Source organism: Balaenoptera acutorostrata, chromosome 6 (assembly GCF_949987535.1).
Source record: "Balaenoptera acutorostrata chromosome 6, mBalAcu1.1, whole genome shotgun sequence".
In the NCBI taxonomy this organism is placed as follows: Eukaryota; Metazoa; Chordata; class Mammalia; order Artiodactyla; family Balaenopteridae; genus Balaenoptera; species Balaenoptera acutorostrata.
Window position 1 is genome coordinate 11,621,835 of NC_080069.1, and position 18,268 is coordinate 11,640,102.

The following is an 18,268-nucleotide window of genomic DNA, read 5'->3' on the forward strand; positions in this document are numbered from 1 at the left end:
CCTGCACCAGTGGGAGGGAGCTGTGAAGGAGGAAAGGTTTCCACGCACTAGGAGCCCCTTCGCGGGCGGAGACTGCGGGGGGCGGAGGGGAGAAGCTTCAGAGCCACGGAGGAGAGCGCAGCCACAGAGGTGCGGAGGGCAAAGCGGAGAGGTTCCCGCAGAGAGGCTCGGCACCGAGCAGCACTCACCAGCCCGAGAGGCTTGTCTGCTTCCCCGCCGGGGCGGGCGGGGCTGGGAGCTGAGGCTCGGGCTTCGGTCGGATCGCAGGGAGAGGACTGGGGCTGGCAGCGTGAACACAGCCTGAAGGGGTTAGCGCACCACAGCTAGCCGGGAGGGAGTCCGGGGAAAAAGTCTGCAGCTGCCGAAGAGGCAAGAGACTTTTTCTTGCCTCTTTGTTTCGCGGCGGGCAAGGAGAGGGGATTCAGAGCGCCGCCTAAACGAACTCCAGAGAAGGGCGCGAGCTGCGGCTATCAGCGCGGATCCCACAGCAACAGGGGCGCAGAGGGAAAATCGGAGAGACTCCCGCACAGAGGCTCGGCGCCGAGCGGCGCTCACCAGCCCGAGAGGCTTGTCTGCTCCCCCGCCGGGGCGGGCAGGGCTGGGAGCTGAGGCTGGGCTTCGGTCGGATCGCAGGGAGAGGACTGGGGCTGGCGGCGTGAACACAGCCTGAAGGGGTTGGCGCACCACAGCTAGCCGGGAGGGAGACCGGGAAAAGGTCTGCAGCTGCCGAAGAGGCAAGAGACTTTTTCTTGCCTCTTTGTTTCACTGCGCGCAAGGAGAGGGGATTCAGAGCGCCGCCTAAACGAACTCCAGAGAAGGGCGCAAGCCACGGCGATCAGCGCGGACCCCAGAGACGGGCGTGAGACGCTGGGGCTGCTGCTGCCGCCTCCAAAAAGCCTGTGTGTGAGCACAGGTCACTCTCCACACCTCCCCTCCCGGGAGCCTGTGCAGCCCGCCACTGCCAGGGTCCCGGGATCCGGGGACAACATCCCCGGGAGAACGCACTGCGCGCCTCGAGCTGGTGCAACGTCACGCCGGCCTCGGCCGCCGCAGGCTCGCCCCGCCTCCTCCGAACCGCTCCCTCCCCGCGGCCTGGGTGAGCCAGAGCCCCCGAGGCAGCTGCTCCTTTAACCCCGTCCTGTCTGGGCGGGGAACAGACGCCCTCAGGCGACCTACACGCAGAGGAGGGTCCAAATCCAAAGCTGAACCCCAGGAGCTGTGCGAACAGGGAAGAGAAGGGGAAATCTCTCCCAGCAGCCTCAGGAGCAGCGGATTAAAGCTCCACAAACAACTTGATGTACCCTGCATCTGTGGAATACCTGAATAGACAACGAATCATCCCAAGTTCAGGAGGGGGACTCTGGGAGCAGGAGATATTAATTTTTCCCCTTTTCCTTTTTTTTGTGAGTGTATATGTATATGCTTCTGGGTGAGATTTTGTCTGTATAGCTTTGCTTTACAATAGCTTTATTTTACTTCACTATATTATAGCCTCTTTCTTTCTTTCTTTCTATTTTTTCTCCCTCTTACTCTGAGCTGTGTGGACGAAAGGCTCTTGGTGCTCCAGCCAGGCATCAGGGCCGTGCCTCTGAGGTGGGAGAGCCAACTTCAGAACACTGGTCCACAAGAGACCTCCCAGCTCCACGTAATACCAAACGGCAAAAATCTCCCAGAGATCTCCATCTCAACATCAAGACCCAGCTTCACTCAACGACCAGCAAGCTACAGTGCTGGACATCCTATGCCAAACAACTAGCTAGACAGGAACACAACCCCATCCATTGGCAGAGAGGCTGCCTAAAATCATAATAAGGCCACAGACACCACAAAATACACCACCAGACGTGGACGTGCCCACCAGAAAGACAAGATCCAGCCTCATCCACCAGAACTCAGGCACTAGTTCCCTCCACCAGGAAGCCTACACAACCCACTGAACCAACCTTAGCCGCTGGGGACAGATACCAAAAACAACGGGAACTACGAACCTGCAGCCTGTGAAAAGGAGACCCCAAACACAGTAAGATAGGCAAAATGAGACGACAGAAAAACACACAGCAGATGAAGGAGCAGGCTCAAAACACACTGGACTTAACAAATGAAGAGGAAATAGGTAGTCTACCTGAAAAAGAATTCAGAATAATGATAGTAAGGATGATCCAAAATCTTGGAAATAGAATAGACAAAATGCAAGAAACATTTAACAAGGATGTAGAAGAACTAAAGAGGAACCAAGCAATGATGAAAAACACAATAAATGAAATTAAAAATACTCTAGATGGGATCAATAGTAGAATAACTGAGGCAGAAGAAAGGATAAGTGACCTGGAAGATAAAATGGTGGAAATAACTACTACAGGGCAGGATAAAGAAAAAAGAATGAAAAGAACTGAGGACAGTCTCAGGGACCTCTGGGACAACATTAAACGTGCCAACATTCGAATTATAGGGGTACCAGAAGAAGAAGAGAAAAAGAAAGGGACTGAGAAAATTTTTGAAGAGATTATAGTTGAAAACTTCCCTAATATGGGAAAGGAAATAGTTAATCAAGTCCTGGAAGCACAGAGAGTCCCATACAGGATAAACCCAAGGAGGAACACGCCAAGACACATATTAATCAAACTGTCAAAAATTAAATATAAGGAAAACATATTAAAGGCAGCAAGGGAAAAAAAACAAATAACACACAAGGGAATCCCCATAAGGTTAACATCTGATCTCTCAGCAGAAACTCTGCAAGCCAGAAGGGAGTGGCAGGATATACTTAAAGTCATGAAGGAGAAAAACCTACAACCAAGATTACTCTACCCAGCAAGGATCTCATTCAGATTCGATGGAGAAATTAAAACCTTTACAGACAAGCAAAAGCTGAGAGACTTCAGCACCACCAAACCAGCTTTACAACAAATGCTAAAGGAAATTCTCTAGGCAAGAAACACAAGAGAAGGAAAACACCTACAATAACAAACCCAATACATTTAAGAAAATGGGAATAGGAACATACATATCGATAATTACCTTGAATGTAAATGGATTAAATGCTCCCACCAAAAGACACAGGCTGGCTGAATGGATACAAAAACAAGACCCATACATATGCTGTCTACAAGAGACCCACTTCAGACCTAGGGACACATACAGACTGAAAGTGAGGGGATGGAAAAAGATATTCCATGCAAATGGAAATCAAAAGAAAGCTGGAGTAGCAATTCTCATATCAGACAAAATAGACTTTAAAATAAAGACTATTACAAGAGACAAAGAAGGACACTATATAATGATCAAGGGATCGATCCAAGAGGAAGGTATAACAATTGTAAATATTTATGCACCCAACATAGGAGCACCTCAATACATAAGGCAAATACTAACAGCCATGAAAGGGGAAATTGACAGCAACACAATCATAGTAGGGGACTTTAACACCCCACTTTCACCAATGGACAGATCATCCAAAATGAAAATAAATAAGGAAACACAAGCTTTAAATGATACATTAAACAATATGGACTTAATTGATATTTATAGGACATTCCACCCAAAAACAACAGAATACACATTTTTCTCAAGTGCTCATGGAACATTCTCCAGGATAGATCATATCTTGGGTCACAAATCAAGCCTTGGTAAATTTAAGAAAATTGAAATCGTATCAAGTATCTTTTCCGACCACAATGCTATGAGACTAGATATCAATTACAGGAAAAGATCTGTAAAAAATACAAACACATGGAGGCTACACAATACATTACTTAATAACGAAGTGATTACTGAAGAAATCAAAGGGGAAATCAAAAAATACCTAGAAACAAATGACAATGGAGACACGACGACCCAAAACCTATGGGACACAGCAAAAGCAGTGCTAAGAGGGAAGTTTATAGCAATACAAGCCTACCTCAAGAAACAGGAAACATCTCGAATAAACAACCTAACCTTGCACCTAAAGCAATTAGAGAAAGAAGAACAAAAAAACCCCAAAGCCAGCAGAAGGAAAGAAATTATAAAGATCAGGTCAGAAATAAATGAAAAAGAAATGAAGGAAACAATAGCAAAAATCAATGAAACTAAAAGCTGGTTCTTTGAGAAGATAAACAAAATTGATAAACCATTAGCCAGACTCATCAAGAGAAAAAGGGAGAAGACTCAGATCAATAGAATTAGAAATGAAAAAGGAGAAGTAACCACTGACACTGCAGAAATACAAAAGATCATGAGAGATTACTACAAGCAACTATATGCCAATAAAATGGACAACCTGGAAGAAATGGACAGATTCTTAGAAATGCACAAACTGCCGAGACTGAACCAGGAAGAAATAGAAAATATGAACAGACCAATCACAAGCACTGAAATTGAAACTGTGATTAAAAACCTTCCAACAAACAAAAGCCCAGGACCAGATGGCTTCACAGGCGAATTCTATCAAACATTTAGAGAAGAGCTAACACCTATCCTTCTCAAACTCTTCCAAAATATTGCAGAGGGAGGAACACTCCCAAACTCATTCTACGAGGCCACCATCACCCTGATACCAAAACCAGACAAAGATGTCACAAAGAAAGAAAACTACAGGCCAATATCACTGATGAACATAGATGCAAAAATCCTCAACAAAATACTAGCAAACAGAATCCAACAGCACATTAAAAGGATCATACACCATGATCAAGTGGGGTTTATCCCAGGAATGCAAGGATTCTTCAATATACGCAAATCAATCAATGTGATACACCATATTAACAAATTGAAGGAGAAAAACCATATGATCATCTCAATAGATGCAGAGAAAGCTTTTGACAAAATTCAACACCCATTTATGATAAAAGCCCTGCAGAAAGTAGGCATAGAGGGAACTTTCCTCAACATAATAAAGGCCATATATGACAAACCCACAGCCAACATTGTCCTCAATGGTGAAAAACTGAAACCATTTCCACTAAGATCAGGAACAAGACAAGGTTGCCCACTCTCACCACTATTATTCAACATAGTTCTGGAAGTCCTAGCCACAGCAATCAGAGAAGACAAAGAAATAAAAGGAATCCAAATCGGAAAAGAAGAAGTAAAGCTGTCACTATTTGCAGATGACATGATACTATACATAGAGAATCCTAAAGATGCTACCAGAAAACTCCTAGAGCTAATCAATGAATTTGGTAAAGTAGCAGGATACAAAATTAATGCACAGAAATCTCTTGCATTTCTATACACTAATGACGAAAAATCTGAAAGTGAAATTAAGAAAACACTCCCATTTACCATTGCAACAAAAAGAATAAAATATCTAGGAATAAACCTACCTAAGGAGACAAAAGACCTGTATGCAGAAAATTATAAGACACTGATGAAAGAAATTAAAGATGATACAAATAGATGGAGAGATATACCATGTTCCTGGATTGGAAGAATCAACATTGTGAAAATGTCTCTACTACCCAAAGCAATCTACAGATTCAATGCAATCCCTATCAAACTACCACTGGCATTTTTCACAGAACTAGAACAAAAAATTTCACAATTTGTATGGAAACACAAAAGACCCCGAATAGCCAAAGCAATCTTGAGAACGAAAAATGGAGCTGGGGGAATCAGGCTCCCTGACTTCAGACTATATTACAAAGCTTCAGTAATCAAGACAGTTTGGTATTGGCACAAAAACAGAAATATAGATCAATGGAACAGGATAGAAAGCCCAGAGATAAACCCACACACATATGGTCAACTTATCTTTGATAAAGGAGGCAAGCATATACAGTGGAGAAAAGACAGCCTCTTCAATAAGTGGTGCTGGGAAAATTGGACAGGAACATGTAAAAGTATGAAATTAGAACACTCCCTGACACCATGCACAAAAATAAACTCAAAATGGATTAAAGACCTAAGTGTAAGGGCAGACACTATCAAACTCTTAGAGGAAAACATAGTCAGAACACTCTATGACATACATCACAGCAAGATTCTTTTTGACCCAGCTCCCAGAGAAATGGAAATAAGTACACAAATAAACAAATGGGACCTAATGAAACTGAAAAGCTTTTGCACAGCAAAGGAAACCATAAACAAGACCAAAAGACAACCCTCAGAATGGGAGAAAATATTTGCAAATGAAGCAACTGACAAAGGATTAATCTCCAAGATTTACAAGCAGCTCATGCAGCTCAATAACAAAAAAACGAACAACCCAATCCAAAAATGGGCAGAAGATCTAAATAGACATTTCTCCAAAGAAGATATACAGATGGCCTACAGACACATGAAAGAATGCTCAACATCATTAATCATTAGAGAAATGCAAATCAAAACTACAATGAGATATCATCTCACACCGGTCAGAATGGCCATCATCAAAAAATCTAGAAACAATAAATGCTGGAGAGGCTGTGGAGGAAAGGGAACACTCTTGCACTGTTGGTGGGAATGTAAATTGATACAGCCACTATGGAGAACAGTATGGAGGTTCCTTAAAAAACTACAAATAGAACTACCATACGACCCAGCAATCCCACTACTGGGCATATACCCTGAGAAAACCATAGGTCAAAAAGAGTCATGTACCAAAATGTTCATTGCAGCTCTATTTACAATAGCCAGGACATGGAAGCAACCTAAATGTCCATCGACAGATGAATGGATAAAGAAGATGTGGCACATGTATACAATGGAATATTACTCAGCCATAAAAAGAAATGAAATGGAGGTATTTGTAATGAGGTGGATGGAGTTAGAGTCTGTCATACAGAGTGAAGTAAGTCAGAAAGAGAAAAACAAATACAGTATGCTAACACATATATATGGAATCTAAGGGAAAAAAAAAAAAAGGCCATGAAGAACCTAGTGGCAAGACGGGAATAAAGACACAGACCTACTAGAGAATGGACTTGAGGATATGGGGAGGGGGTGGGGTGAGATGTGACAGGGTAAGAGAGTGTCATGGACATATATACACTACCAAATGTAAAATAGATAGCTAGTGGGAAGCAGCCGCATAGCACAGGGAGATCAGCTCGGTGCTTTGTGACCACCTAGAGGGGTGGGATGGGGAGGGTGGGAGGGAGGGAGATGCAAGAGGGAAGAGAAATGGGAACATATTGTATATGTATAACAGATTCACTTTGTTATAAAGCAGATGCTAACACACTATTATAAGGCAATTATACTTCAATAAAGATGTTTGAAAAAAAAAAAAAAAAGAATAGCCCCCGCTCGCCGCAACTAGAGAAAGCCTGCGCGCAGCAATGAAGACCCAATACAGCCAAAAATAAATAAAGAAATAAATTTATTTTAAAAAAAAAGGTTTAAGAGGATCATCTCCTCTGCAGGGAGGATCTGGGCTGGCCTTCTCATGCAATGTCGGGACAGGTACAGCATTTTTTTTTTTTTTTAATAAATTTATTTATTTATTTATTTTTGGATGTGTTGGGTCTTAGTTTCTGTGCAAGGGCTTTCTCCAGTTGCGGCAAGCGGGGGCCACTCTTCATCGCGGTGCGCGGGCCTCTCACCATCGCGGCCTCTCTTGTTGCGGAGCACAGGCTCCAGACATGCAGGCTCAGTAGTTGTGGCTCACGGGCCTAGCCGCTCCGCGGCATGTGGTATCTTCCCGGACCGGGGCACGAACCCGTGTCCCCTGCATTGGCAGGCAGATTTCTAACCACTGCGCCACCAGGGCAGCCTGGTACAGCATTTTTTGAACAGCTTGGCAGGATCTGTCAATATTTTAAATGTAAATACATACACTTTTACTTGGCAACTCCACTTTTAGAAAACTACCCTACAGAAATATTACAGTGACATTATTTGTAACAGTGACAACTAACAAATAAATAAATGTCCACCAACAGGGAAAAATGGTTAAATAAATTATGGCACTTTCATATTGTGGAATACTAAGGAGTGGTGAAAAAGAGCAAGGTAGATCTATGTAAACGGACACAGAAGATATCCAACGGTCGAATGAAACAAAATAGTTAAAATTCCGTAAAAATATTAAAACCTAGAACAATATATGTTCTATGTTTCTATTGTGTTTTTTTTAACCTACCTATCTACCAATCTACCTACCTACCAATCTATGCATAAATGTGTCTGCAAATTCATATAAATAAGTGACAGGCTGACGATCCCTTATTTGAAACCTCAGAACTAGATGAGTTTCAAAAGTCAGAATTTTTCCGATTGTAAAGGTAAAATGGGGGATATACCACATATTAAGTAACATCTCCAGCACAGCCTGCGGCAGCCTTCATAATCAAGCTCATTAATATGTTTACAGTGAGATGTGTGATTATTTACAGTAGTAGGATAGATAATGGTAATAAATAGCCTCGTGCTTATTCAGATCAGACTTGCTACCAAATGAAGACAGGTCGGATTTTACTGCCAAAAAATTATGAAAACAAACAAACTAAACCCTTGGTTTTGGATAGATGAACTATGTATCAACTAAGATGATATCTGGGATGGGGAGAGGAACAAGGAAAGGTGAAGAGGCACTTACATTTCCTGTTCTACATTATTCTGTTCATTTGAATATTTTCATAATAAGAATGCATTTATGTTATCAGTTGTCAAATTAAAACCCATATGTAAAATCAAAAATAAGGAAAGATGCTTCAGAGAGTACAGAAAAGCCCAGAGGTGCAAAAAGCAACCCCAAATCTGGGAACTGCCCCAGAAGCTCCTGGAAACATTCAATAAATATTTCCTGAAATAGCACACAGGATATGAGTAGAAGTCCTGGTTCTCAAATACTCTTTCTGTATTTGCTGGTCACTTGTTTCTCTTGCTCAGAAAATGTTCACTGAGCATTGCATATGACAAGCACCTCAAGTTCTAGGGTAAACATTTTTGTAAAAAATTGACACTTTAATCATTCCAAGGGTTCAGTCAGTCCAGTGGTGCCAGGCAGACCCTCCACGAGGCTGGGTGAGAAGGTATTAAATGAAGCACACGATGACTGTCTACATGTCAGATCTGGATCTCAAGGAACCATCCTGGCTCCTCCAGATCATGTCAGCCTCAGTTGCCAAGGTACAACCATCTCCAGCAAGCATACCCTCAGCGGCCTCTGGTCTGGAGGACCACAGATGAGATTGGAGCTCCCTCTCCCTCCTTCCCCTGTATGATGCTGGAGGAATCTGCATCTCTCTGTTTCACCCCAGGTATTCAACAATCTCTCCACTTCTGGAGTTCAGCACAGCCACTGGCCCCCGCATCACCTTGTCCTCAGGCAGGTATTTACAGATGTCTGGGCCCTCACCCCCTAATGCACTCTCAGCTTCAACACCAGCCTCACAGGCTTCCTTTGTCCTCCGCTGGGCCCTGGAGCCTGGATTCTTCATCTTCATCTTCGTCTTCCATGCCAATGACCCTGCAAACTCCTAGCTCAAGAAGGTCTCATTTGCTTCCGTTCCAATCTCCACCGGGCTTCACCATCTCTCCACACTGCTCCCCCTCCAGCTGCCAAACTCTCAAATCTTAAACTGGGAGTGGTGGCCTCTTTCCTCTTGCCAATGTACTTGATCCATCACCGCAGCTGATGGTGAGCAACAATTATTTTACTACATCTCCACCCCAACTCAACTCAGAGTCAACTGCTATCAAATTAGGTACATGCTCAGCCTGACTTTCGCGTGGTACTACAGTGCAGGCCCAGCCAACTTCCCCACTTCCCTCTCATGCCTTCCCTCCTGTCTGGCTAGGCTGGAATAGTCAGTGTTTTGTGAACTCTCTTTGTTTTCCACCTCCCAGCCTTTGCTCATGCTGTTCCCTCACCTGGAAAGTCCTCCCTTCACATCTCTCCTCATCAGTAGCCTATCAGCCTTCTCAGGGTCTGCCTGATTCCCCCTGATCAGACCTAATCTCTCCCACCTTTGAAGCAACTAAGAACTCTGTACCTCTCGTGGCACTGCCTTCATTTTGAACTATGGCATCTGTGGATGTCTGAGTTTTTATACCAGATAGCAAGCAAGTTGGAAATGCCCAGTGCAAGGTAGGCCCTTGAGGCTCACTGTCTGAATTCACACCTTCATGGTTAGTTCACAGACTCCATAGGCTAATAAGGTCAAAGTCATGGACTCTGACCTCCTGGGGTCAGCTAGGTTTGCTATAACCTGTTTATGGCTTCTGGGAACAATCGTGACCGTGGTCACAGGGAGAATGTGTGAGTCAGTGTCACACTAGATGAACGAAATATGCCCAATAATCACTCTGAATGTGCATGAGACTTCAATAAATAAAAAAAGTATCAGGAACACAGCTACCCACCCGCCTTACATGTCATCTAATCTAACTACCACAGAAATTTCTGGGGGAGGTGTTTTCTTATTTTAAGACTAAGACTAAGGTCTCAGTTGACTAAGACTAAGTCAGGTTAAGCAAGGTCACCCAACGCTAAGTGTTAGAATTGAGATTTTAACCTGGGTCTGACTCAGAGACCAGTGCTCTTTGAAATTCCCCACATCTGTAAACTTGTACACTTGTGACCTGTGTACTCACAAATATAGTCTCAAGTATATTCACTGGTATACTCACAAGTATACTTGTGACTTGTATATTCACAAGTCATGTTCACTCCCACATAGACGAGGTCACAGGTACAAACATAGCTCATATTGTAGCTTACTCCCTTTTTATGTCTTTTTAAAAAATAAAATAAAATTTATGGGCCAAAAAAAAAAAAAGTGAAGCAACACCGTGGTTAAAAGAGCTTCCAGGAAATGCAATCAAAACCATAGTGAGATATCACTTCATATCTGTTAGAATGGCTATTATCAAAAAGACAAGCAATAATGTGTGTTGGCAAGGATGTGGAGAAAGGGAAACCTTTGTGCAGTGCCGACTGGAATGTAAATTGGTGCAGCCAGAGGGATATTATGGTATATTTCTTCCAGGCATATTCAACATGTAGCTTTTTTCCATAGTTGAAAAATAGTTTTTCCATAGTTTCCATGTTGTAGAAATAGCTGTACGCTCTGGTGGGTTAGTTTTTTTGCACTTATTATGACAGATATTTTCTGATGTCACTGAAATCTCTTCCTGAACGTCACGTTTACTGGAGATGCTTCCTTGTTTACCATTTTCCAGTGCTTAGGCTTTGGGACCGTTTCTGGTTTGCTGTTATAATGTGCAGGGCACAGGACTTTTTTCTCTAGAAACCTCAGCTTAGGTCTTTAAGATCCATTCCATTACAGAGAAGTAAGCGGGCAGCAGACAGCTCGGGGAGCAATTTCTCTTACTTTAAGAAAAGCTTTCAATATAAAGGTCAATTTTGGAGTCCTTAGAGAGATTTCAATAACCAGCATTTAGAAAGACAGTGGATCTAGTTACACACACTGGTACTTTAGGGTCGAGTAATTGTTTTAACCTTTCACCTAGCGCTCTCGCCCAACAGCAATCTGAAACCAGGGCTGGGAGTCCCGAAAGGCAACTTCTCCAAGGGATCGCGCCCCTGACGCCCGGACCCACCCGCTCAGGCTTCTGAGTGCGGGCAGCGGCCCGGGTCCCCTTACCTGGGCAGCGCCAGCTCCTCCTCCGCACGGTCCCAGGAGCTGGCGAGCGAGGGCAGCGCCAGGACCCCGTCCAGGTCGAACACGGCAGCACGCAGCCCCATGACTGCCTGCTCCTCAGCCTTCCACCCAGGACGAAGGCCGGGGCGCGGGACCAGAGCGGCGAGCCGACGGGGCCTCCCAAATCGAGCTCGGCCCTGTCCCAGCCCCCGTGTCCTGACCCCGGCTCCGCCCCTGCCCCGGCCTCCACCTCGCCCCGTGTCCCGGACTTGACCACGCCCCACACCCGCCCCGCCCCCTGTTCTGGCCCCGGCTCCCCACCCCCCTTGCCCTGGCCTCCGCCTCGCCCCGTGTCCCGGACTTGACCACGCCCCACACCCGCCCCGCCCCCTGTTCTGGCCCCGGCCCCCACCCCTTGCCCTGGCCTCCGCCTCGCCCCCTGTCCCGGACTTGACCACGCCCCACCTCCGCCGCAACCCCTTGTCCTGATCCAGCCGGCATTGCGTCCCACCGGGCCTCCCTTGATGTACCCGCACCCACGGCGGCCCGGGGCTCCATCTCCGCCGCCTCCCGGCGCCTGGACCCGGGGCTAGAATCTCACTTCTGGATGAATCACCTTCCGTCGCCTAGCCTTAAGTAACCCAGCGCCCCGGCAGTGGCTGCTTGAAGAGGTGGACCCAGGCCTGGGAGAGGCTGACCGCTAAAAGAGAACTTGCCAGACTTTCCACAGTCTGGGCAGGCCCGGAGAGAAGGGGGGCCTGAGAAAGAGCCAGAGGCCACAGACCTTTGAGAGAGAGAGAGATGCCAAAAGTTTCTTCATTAAATATTTGGATCCTCTATATTTGTTTTGGTTGCCATATCTAGTAAAGTAATAGCTTTGTTGCCCTTCTTTTCTAGATTCTGTACATATAGTTACAGGTCTGTCACTATTCTGACCATGAGCCTCTAGTCACGCTCTTCTTTGTCAAAGCAAAATGTACTTCTAGAATAAAATATCATGCTCCAGGTATTGTATGCCAACCCAGAATATGTCCATCCCAGTCTTTTGTGAAATGAAGTTTAGAAGGAATAAATGTGAACTATGATTACGCCTTTGTACAGTCTTCTTATACTAATGCGGCCTAAAAATGTTTGAGCTTTGTTTTAAACCACACTCTTGGCTCATTTGTGTTTCTGGAAAACCTAAGCCTTAGGAGTGTCCGAGCTGTGCTTGCAAACGGGTTGTTGGACTCTCTGTGCCTTTGTAGTCAGCTCCATGAATTAAAACATACTCCTGGCCCGATGTTCCAACTTGCCATGAGCACGGCTCAAGGACATAGGTGCCGAAGACCTCCCTCTTGACCTCCCTCCCGACCTCCCTCCCTCCTTCACAGTGTCATCTGTGAATTTACCCAAGATATTTTCCCCCTTTAGCTAGAAGAATGTTGTAAGAGATAGATACCCTGCTGAAATCAAGAAATACTTGATCTACCAACCATCAATCTGATCGACAAGAGAAATGAGTCTGCCTTGGGGTGTCTTGTTCTAGTGAACCAGGACCACGCTTGCTTCTCTTGCCTCATAACCTCTTCTGGGATTGTGCCTGAGACAGTGTTTTCTGAGATCCACTCCTGAGAAGCAGGAAGTAATTAACCCCAAATGTTGTAGAAATAACTGAAAAAAAAATTCGATATTGCACTTGGATGACGCTGGGTGACCTGTTTCAGAACACTTTCAGTGGAGTTTTTGGAGATAGACGCTAGATTACCCTAGGTTTGAAGACTGAGCCAGAGTTAAAGTGAGTACATACAGTAGTCGCTCAAGAAGTTGGTGATCTCAAAAGTAAAATTGAGTTTAAAAAAAGAAAGCAAATGGCAGCATGCTTATGTAGTATGAAACCACTTAAATTGAAATCTCCAGTTTAGACTTCCATTTACCTCCACACTTGCATATGCAGTTTCTTATTCAGCACCTCCTCATGAATGTCTCATAGGGTATCTCCAATTTCTCATGCCTAAAACAGAACTCTGGTTGCATTCCCACCTCCCAAGCCTGCTCCTGGTCCTACTAAAGGGCATTCCCTTTCAGTTGCTCAATTCAAAGAACTTGGAGCTGCTTCCAGACCCCTGGTTCCCAGCTAAGCCCTGTATCCTTGAACTCATTCCCAGTGGTGGCCAGCTGATGGGGGCAGAGGTAACAGCTTCCACATCAGTGGTGGTGTTTTTCTGGGAGACTTTCTTAAAGGCCCAGTCTGGAGCTCACTCCGCCATTCTTTTCAAAGATTTTGCAGGTTCCTAATTTCCTGTATTCAATCTCTCCCTATTTGAATTAACTAGAGTGATTTCTGTTGCCTGACGTGCAGTACTGTTTAGGAATACATGTATGTGTTTGCAAAATGTAGCAAAGGGAAGAGAAAGGTCACACTGACCGAACTGGATTTTATAAATCCCCCTTAAAAAAAAATAAGGAACGTAGAATATGAGACTCCACTTTAGATGGAAATCATCTTTGGTGAAGAGGAAGTTATGGAGCTGTCTTATGGACCTTTGTTTATTCCAGACCTGTAGACTATAACACCTGGTGAGTTACAGAACTTCCTGGATGAATTGCTTAGGCAAGGATGAGAGGTCTCGATGGCATTTTATTGTGCTCTGCTCTTTCTCATGGGTCATTGTCCTGCTATGCTTTCTGCCACCCAAGGTACAGGAAGATGAGAGCTCACTCAGCTGGGCTATGGAAATGGGATATCTTTTTGAAATGTACATCCTAACCCTTATGTCTGCTAATTTGAATATTTATAAAATTTGTTTTAGGTGATAGCACGGATTCATAAAACACGGCTAATGTAGTAGTGAAAATTCAGAAGTTACACCTGCAGTCAGTCACTAAATTTGTATTGAACTCATTACACTGAACTCATTAGATTTCGTGTTGGATTTCCTGCCCCTGCTACCCCTTTCCCACCTCCTGCTAGACCTTGGTTTTCCAACGCTACTTTAACACTCTGTTTAATTCCTAGTGGTTGAGAGAGAGGTTCACACTGCTGCTTCTCCTGCTGTAGGTGTTTGAATCAAGCTTAAAGTTGTCTCAAGCTGTTTTCTAAACCCACATTCCACCTGAAGCTTTGTCTTTCTTTCGTGCAGCAAATGAATTTCTTTTATTCATTCAACAAAGATGTATGGAGCACCTGCTTTGTGCCACGTGCTTTCTTGGCAATTGGGATTCATTGGTAAATAAAACAGACAAAGAATAGAGATGACCAAGAAGTTTCCATTTTAGTGGAATGATGAATTCAAGGAGTTGCCAGTTGTTCGTGGGACTATGAGAAAAATGAGACAGGGAATATTGATGGTGGCTACTCGTCGTGTTTCTTCTTTGTCATTGTTTTGGCTGCCAACACCTATAACCTCTTGCTACATGTGGAAAATTCTGCCCCGTAGTGGACATCTGTCATTCAGAGATGCACAATGTCCTTCAAACATCGCTCTGATTTAATATCTCACATTTTGAGTTTTACCTTCTTAAGGTAGCCTCCACAAACACCACGTTAGCTGGGCTCCCTTAACACTGATCACGTGACGTGGGCTCTGCCGGTCATGTGAGAGTTGGGTATGGGAATGAGCAAACTGAAGCAACAGCTGTGTGAGCTAGAACTTTCTTCCAGCCACAGCAGTAGCAGAAGCATCTAGTTTTGATCTCAGAGAGACAGCAGGGGCTAGAGGTCATAGGCAAAGTGGCCCTGACTCTTTTCCCCGTTTGAAAGCTAGAATGTTTCAAGGAGGCAAAAACTGTAAAAACAGGTACAAAGTTTATTATTAGAGACACAGCATAACACGTGGGAGAGCACACAGAGAAACAGTTCATTTATTTAAGACAGAAGCAAGGCAGAAATACACACCCAGAGAACAGTGGGGGAGTCCTGAATGGGGAGTGCAGGAAAGAGATGATTTAAATCACTTATATAGGACAGTCCTTCCAGGTCTTTGTTCACAGTTGGCCAATTATCTTGTTTCTTTTTCCACACTTGACTGGTCCCAGGACACTCCCCAACATGCATGCGCAACTTTTCGTTAAGGTGGATCCCACCGCAGAGGCCTGTGGGCGCGTGTCCACACTTACTATATGCAGTGGCATCCCCTCCCTTTCTGACCCCCAAGGAGCCTTCCTGCGCATGTGCAGTCAGGGAAGTTTTCCTGACCTCAGGAGTGGCCATCTGATCTCTTTATTTCAGCGGAGCTCAGCTTCTGCCACTAGCTTTGTCCTTGGAGTGTCTGGGTGAGAACAAGCTTCAATTTTACTGCCCTTGACAAACACCAGCTGTCCAGCCCAGGGGACCATCTATCTCCTGTCTCAGATTCTCTGGGGAGGCTGAGACGGAGCTTCTCCAGTCTAGCTCAGGGTGTACATGGTACCAATGGGGTGACACAGTGATGGCTTTGTTAAAATTGTACCTGGTGTGGTTTGCTGTCACTGCATTGTTCCTGGCTGTGTGGTTTCCACACCTGCTTCTCTTGTCCTCCCTGAGATTCTGTGAGTTATCAGTATCCTATAATAAGACCCTTTCTGCTTATAAGACCGAGAGAAATGTCTGTGGTTGCAAATAAGAACCCTGTAAGACGTAGCCTCCTTATGAATCTTAGAAGGAAGAGCCACTCTGACCGTAGAATCCAAAAATGCTAAGTGCTCACGTTCTCAGGTGAAGGCCTGTGAGCTTAGCTCAGCAAATCAGATGTACCCAGTCCAGACTTTACAGCAGGAGCTGGTGAGGTGAGCAGGGCAAGAGGAGAAAGGTTTTGGTTGGCAGTTTCGGGGCGGCAGCAGCAGCCGGTGTCCCCAGCTGGCAGGGATGGCGCAGGCCCTGTGACCCTCTGCTTCCGGCAGCAGTAGTTTCAGCGTTATAGTTGACACTCACAGTGTGAGCACTTCAGAAATAGGGTCCAACTCTAACCTTTTACACTGATGAAGGCTGTGCCTGCCTTCTTTTCTTCCTTACTTTGTTAATCTATTTTATTTTCTGCCCACTCCATTACTTTATATGCAGTATGCTTTTGATGGACTTTATGGTTTATTCCATACGAAACAGAATTTCAAGATGACATTGTGTCAGGATTAGAGCAAGAAAGTGCATTGTCTAGAGAGGCAAGACTTGGAGCTAACTGGAGTAACTGACGAGACGTAAGACTTCATCCCTTTGGGGTCGCGATGAGCTCTTTTGTGTCTGTGAGGAATGGCTGTCTTGTGTTAGTGCTCTAACTATGTTTTCTTGGATTCACTATTGGTCGGTTTGGCATCCATTACAAACAAGGCAACTAATGGCCAAAGTTGTTTACATCTTCCCAGTGATCCAGCCTTCATGGGAGTACAGACATCATATTACAAACCCTCCAGCCAATCTCAAGTCCACACCCCCAGCCATCTCCTTTACCTCTCTCTCACACCAGGCCAATATTTCCCCTGCACTGAATCCCCCCAGGGCCAGGTACTGCACCACCAGAGACCACCCCTATACCCAAAGCCCACCAAAATTATTCGAACTATCCAGTCCTAGGCTGCTTACCCTGTCCTGCCTTACCTTCCCTACAGAAACTCCAATACATACTCTGGGCCATGCTTTCTCCTTTGCCCTTCCTGCCCTCTGTCTGGCCCATGTGCTTCCCCATGTGGCCCTACGTGACATGTCATGATTCCTGCTTCTGGGGATCTGTGAGTATAAACTTCTTCCTCTGTGACAATCATTCCCGTGTCTGCATGTCTTACCATACCTGATTAAAACAAATTCTGGGTACACATTTTAGAACAGAATGGATAGGTGTAAGCATTTGTTTCAAAGTGTAATTATGGAAAGTTGGGTCTGCATTGGTGGGAGGAGCCAAAGAGCAAGATTTGCAGGAGTTTCCCAGCATTTAGACTCCTTTCAAATATTCTGGGAAAGTTCCCACCTTGAATGTGGCAGAAGCCACCTTTCACATAGAAGCTCAAAACACCAGATTCCTGCTTCCTCAGCCTTCCATGCATTTAGTTCACGAGCACATGATTAATCAGATGCGTTTATCCTGACCTTTGTATTGAGAGCTAGTGACACAATGAGGTAGGAATAGAGGAGAATTAATTCTGGCAGCAGCAGGAGTGGCTGGTTTCCAGGGACAGCAGTGACAGCAGTACCAGTGACAGACGGTGCAAGGTTCTGCATCCATTTCTGCAGCAGCAGGGCCCACTATGCCGGTAATGGCTTGTGACTTGTGCTTTAGCCCGGCTGGTGTTTCCCTTGCTCTCACCTGTGCTCCAAGGGGGTTCTCCAGCTTTGTAAGTACACCTGTGAACTTCCCATTGCCCTTTAATAAAATCATTTTCTGCTTAAATTAATCAATAGATTTTTATTGCTCAAACCAAAGACCCTGACTGATACAATCTATTATTTTCCCTTTTCCTTCCCTCTTTCCTTCCTTCCTTCCTTCCTCCTATCTTTCTCTCTGTATGCATTTAATACTTGCATAACTTTATATACACACAGATATACATATATATCAATATGAAAGTACATATGGTAAAATATTAACGTTTGTTAATTCTGGATAGTGGGAATGTTGGCGGTTACTTTTATGTGTTTTAATATTCTCAAAAGATAATACTAGCAATCATATACACATGAGTAAATATATGCACATATATATCATATTTATATATATCACACATATATATCGGGTTGGCCAGAAAGTTCGTTTGGGTTTTCTAAAGAGCTTACAAAAACCCGAACGATCTTTTTGGCCAACCAATATTTACAT

General features: G+C 44.7%; 1 protein-coding gene across 3 annotated transcripts in view; it reads right to left on the minus strand.

Annotated features, from left to right (window-relative positions):
- Positions 1 to 11,768, minus strand: part of EPHX2 (epoxide hydrolase 2) — a 72,577-nt gene extending 60,809 nt beyond the window's left edge. For 2 of the 3 annotated variants that reach the window (XM_057548909.1, XM_007192738.3), the window contains exon 1: positions 11,511 to 11,768. In XM_057548909.1, the coding sequence (XP_057404892.1) occupies positions 11,511 to 11,611 (101 nt within the window). In that variant the 5' untranslated portion in view covers positions 11,612 to 11,768. Of the gene's footprint in view, positions 1 to 7,502; positions 7,707 to 11,510 lie in introns of all 3 variants that reach the window. The other variant, XM_057548908.1, reaches the window with a different exon arrangement.
- Between the last annotated feature and the right edge of the window lie 6,500 nt (positions 11,769 to 18,268).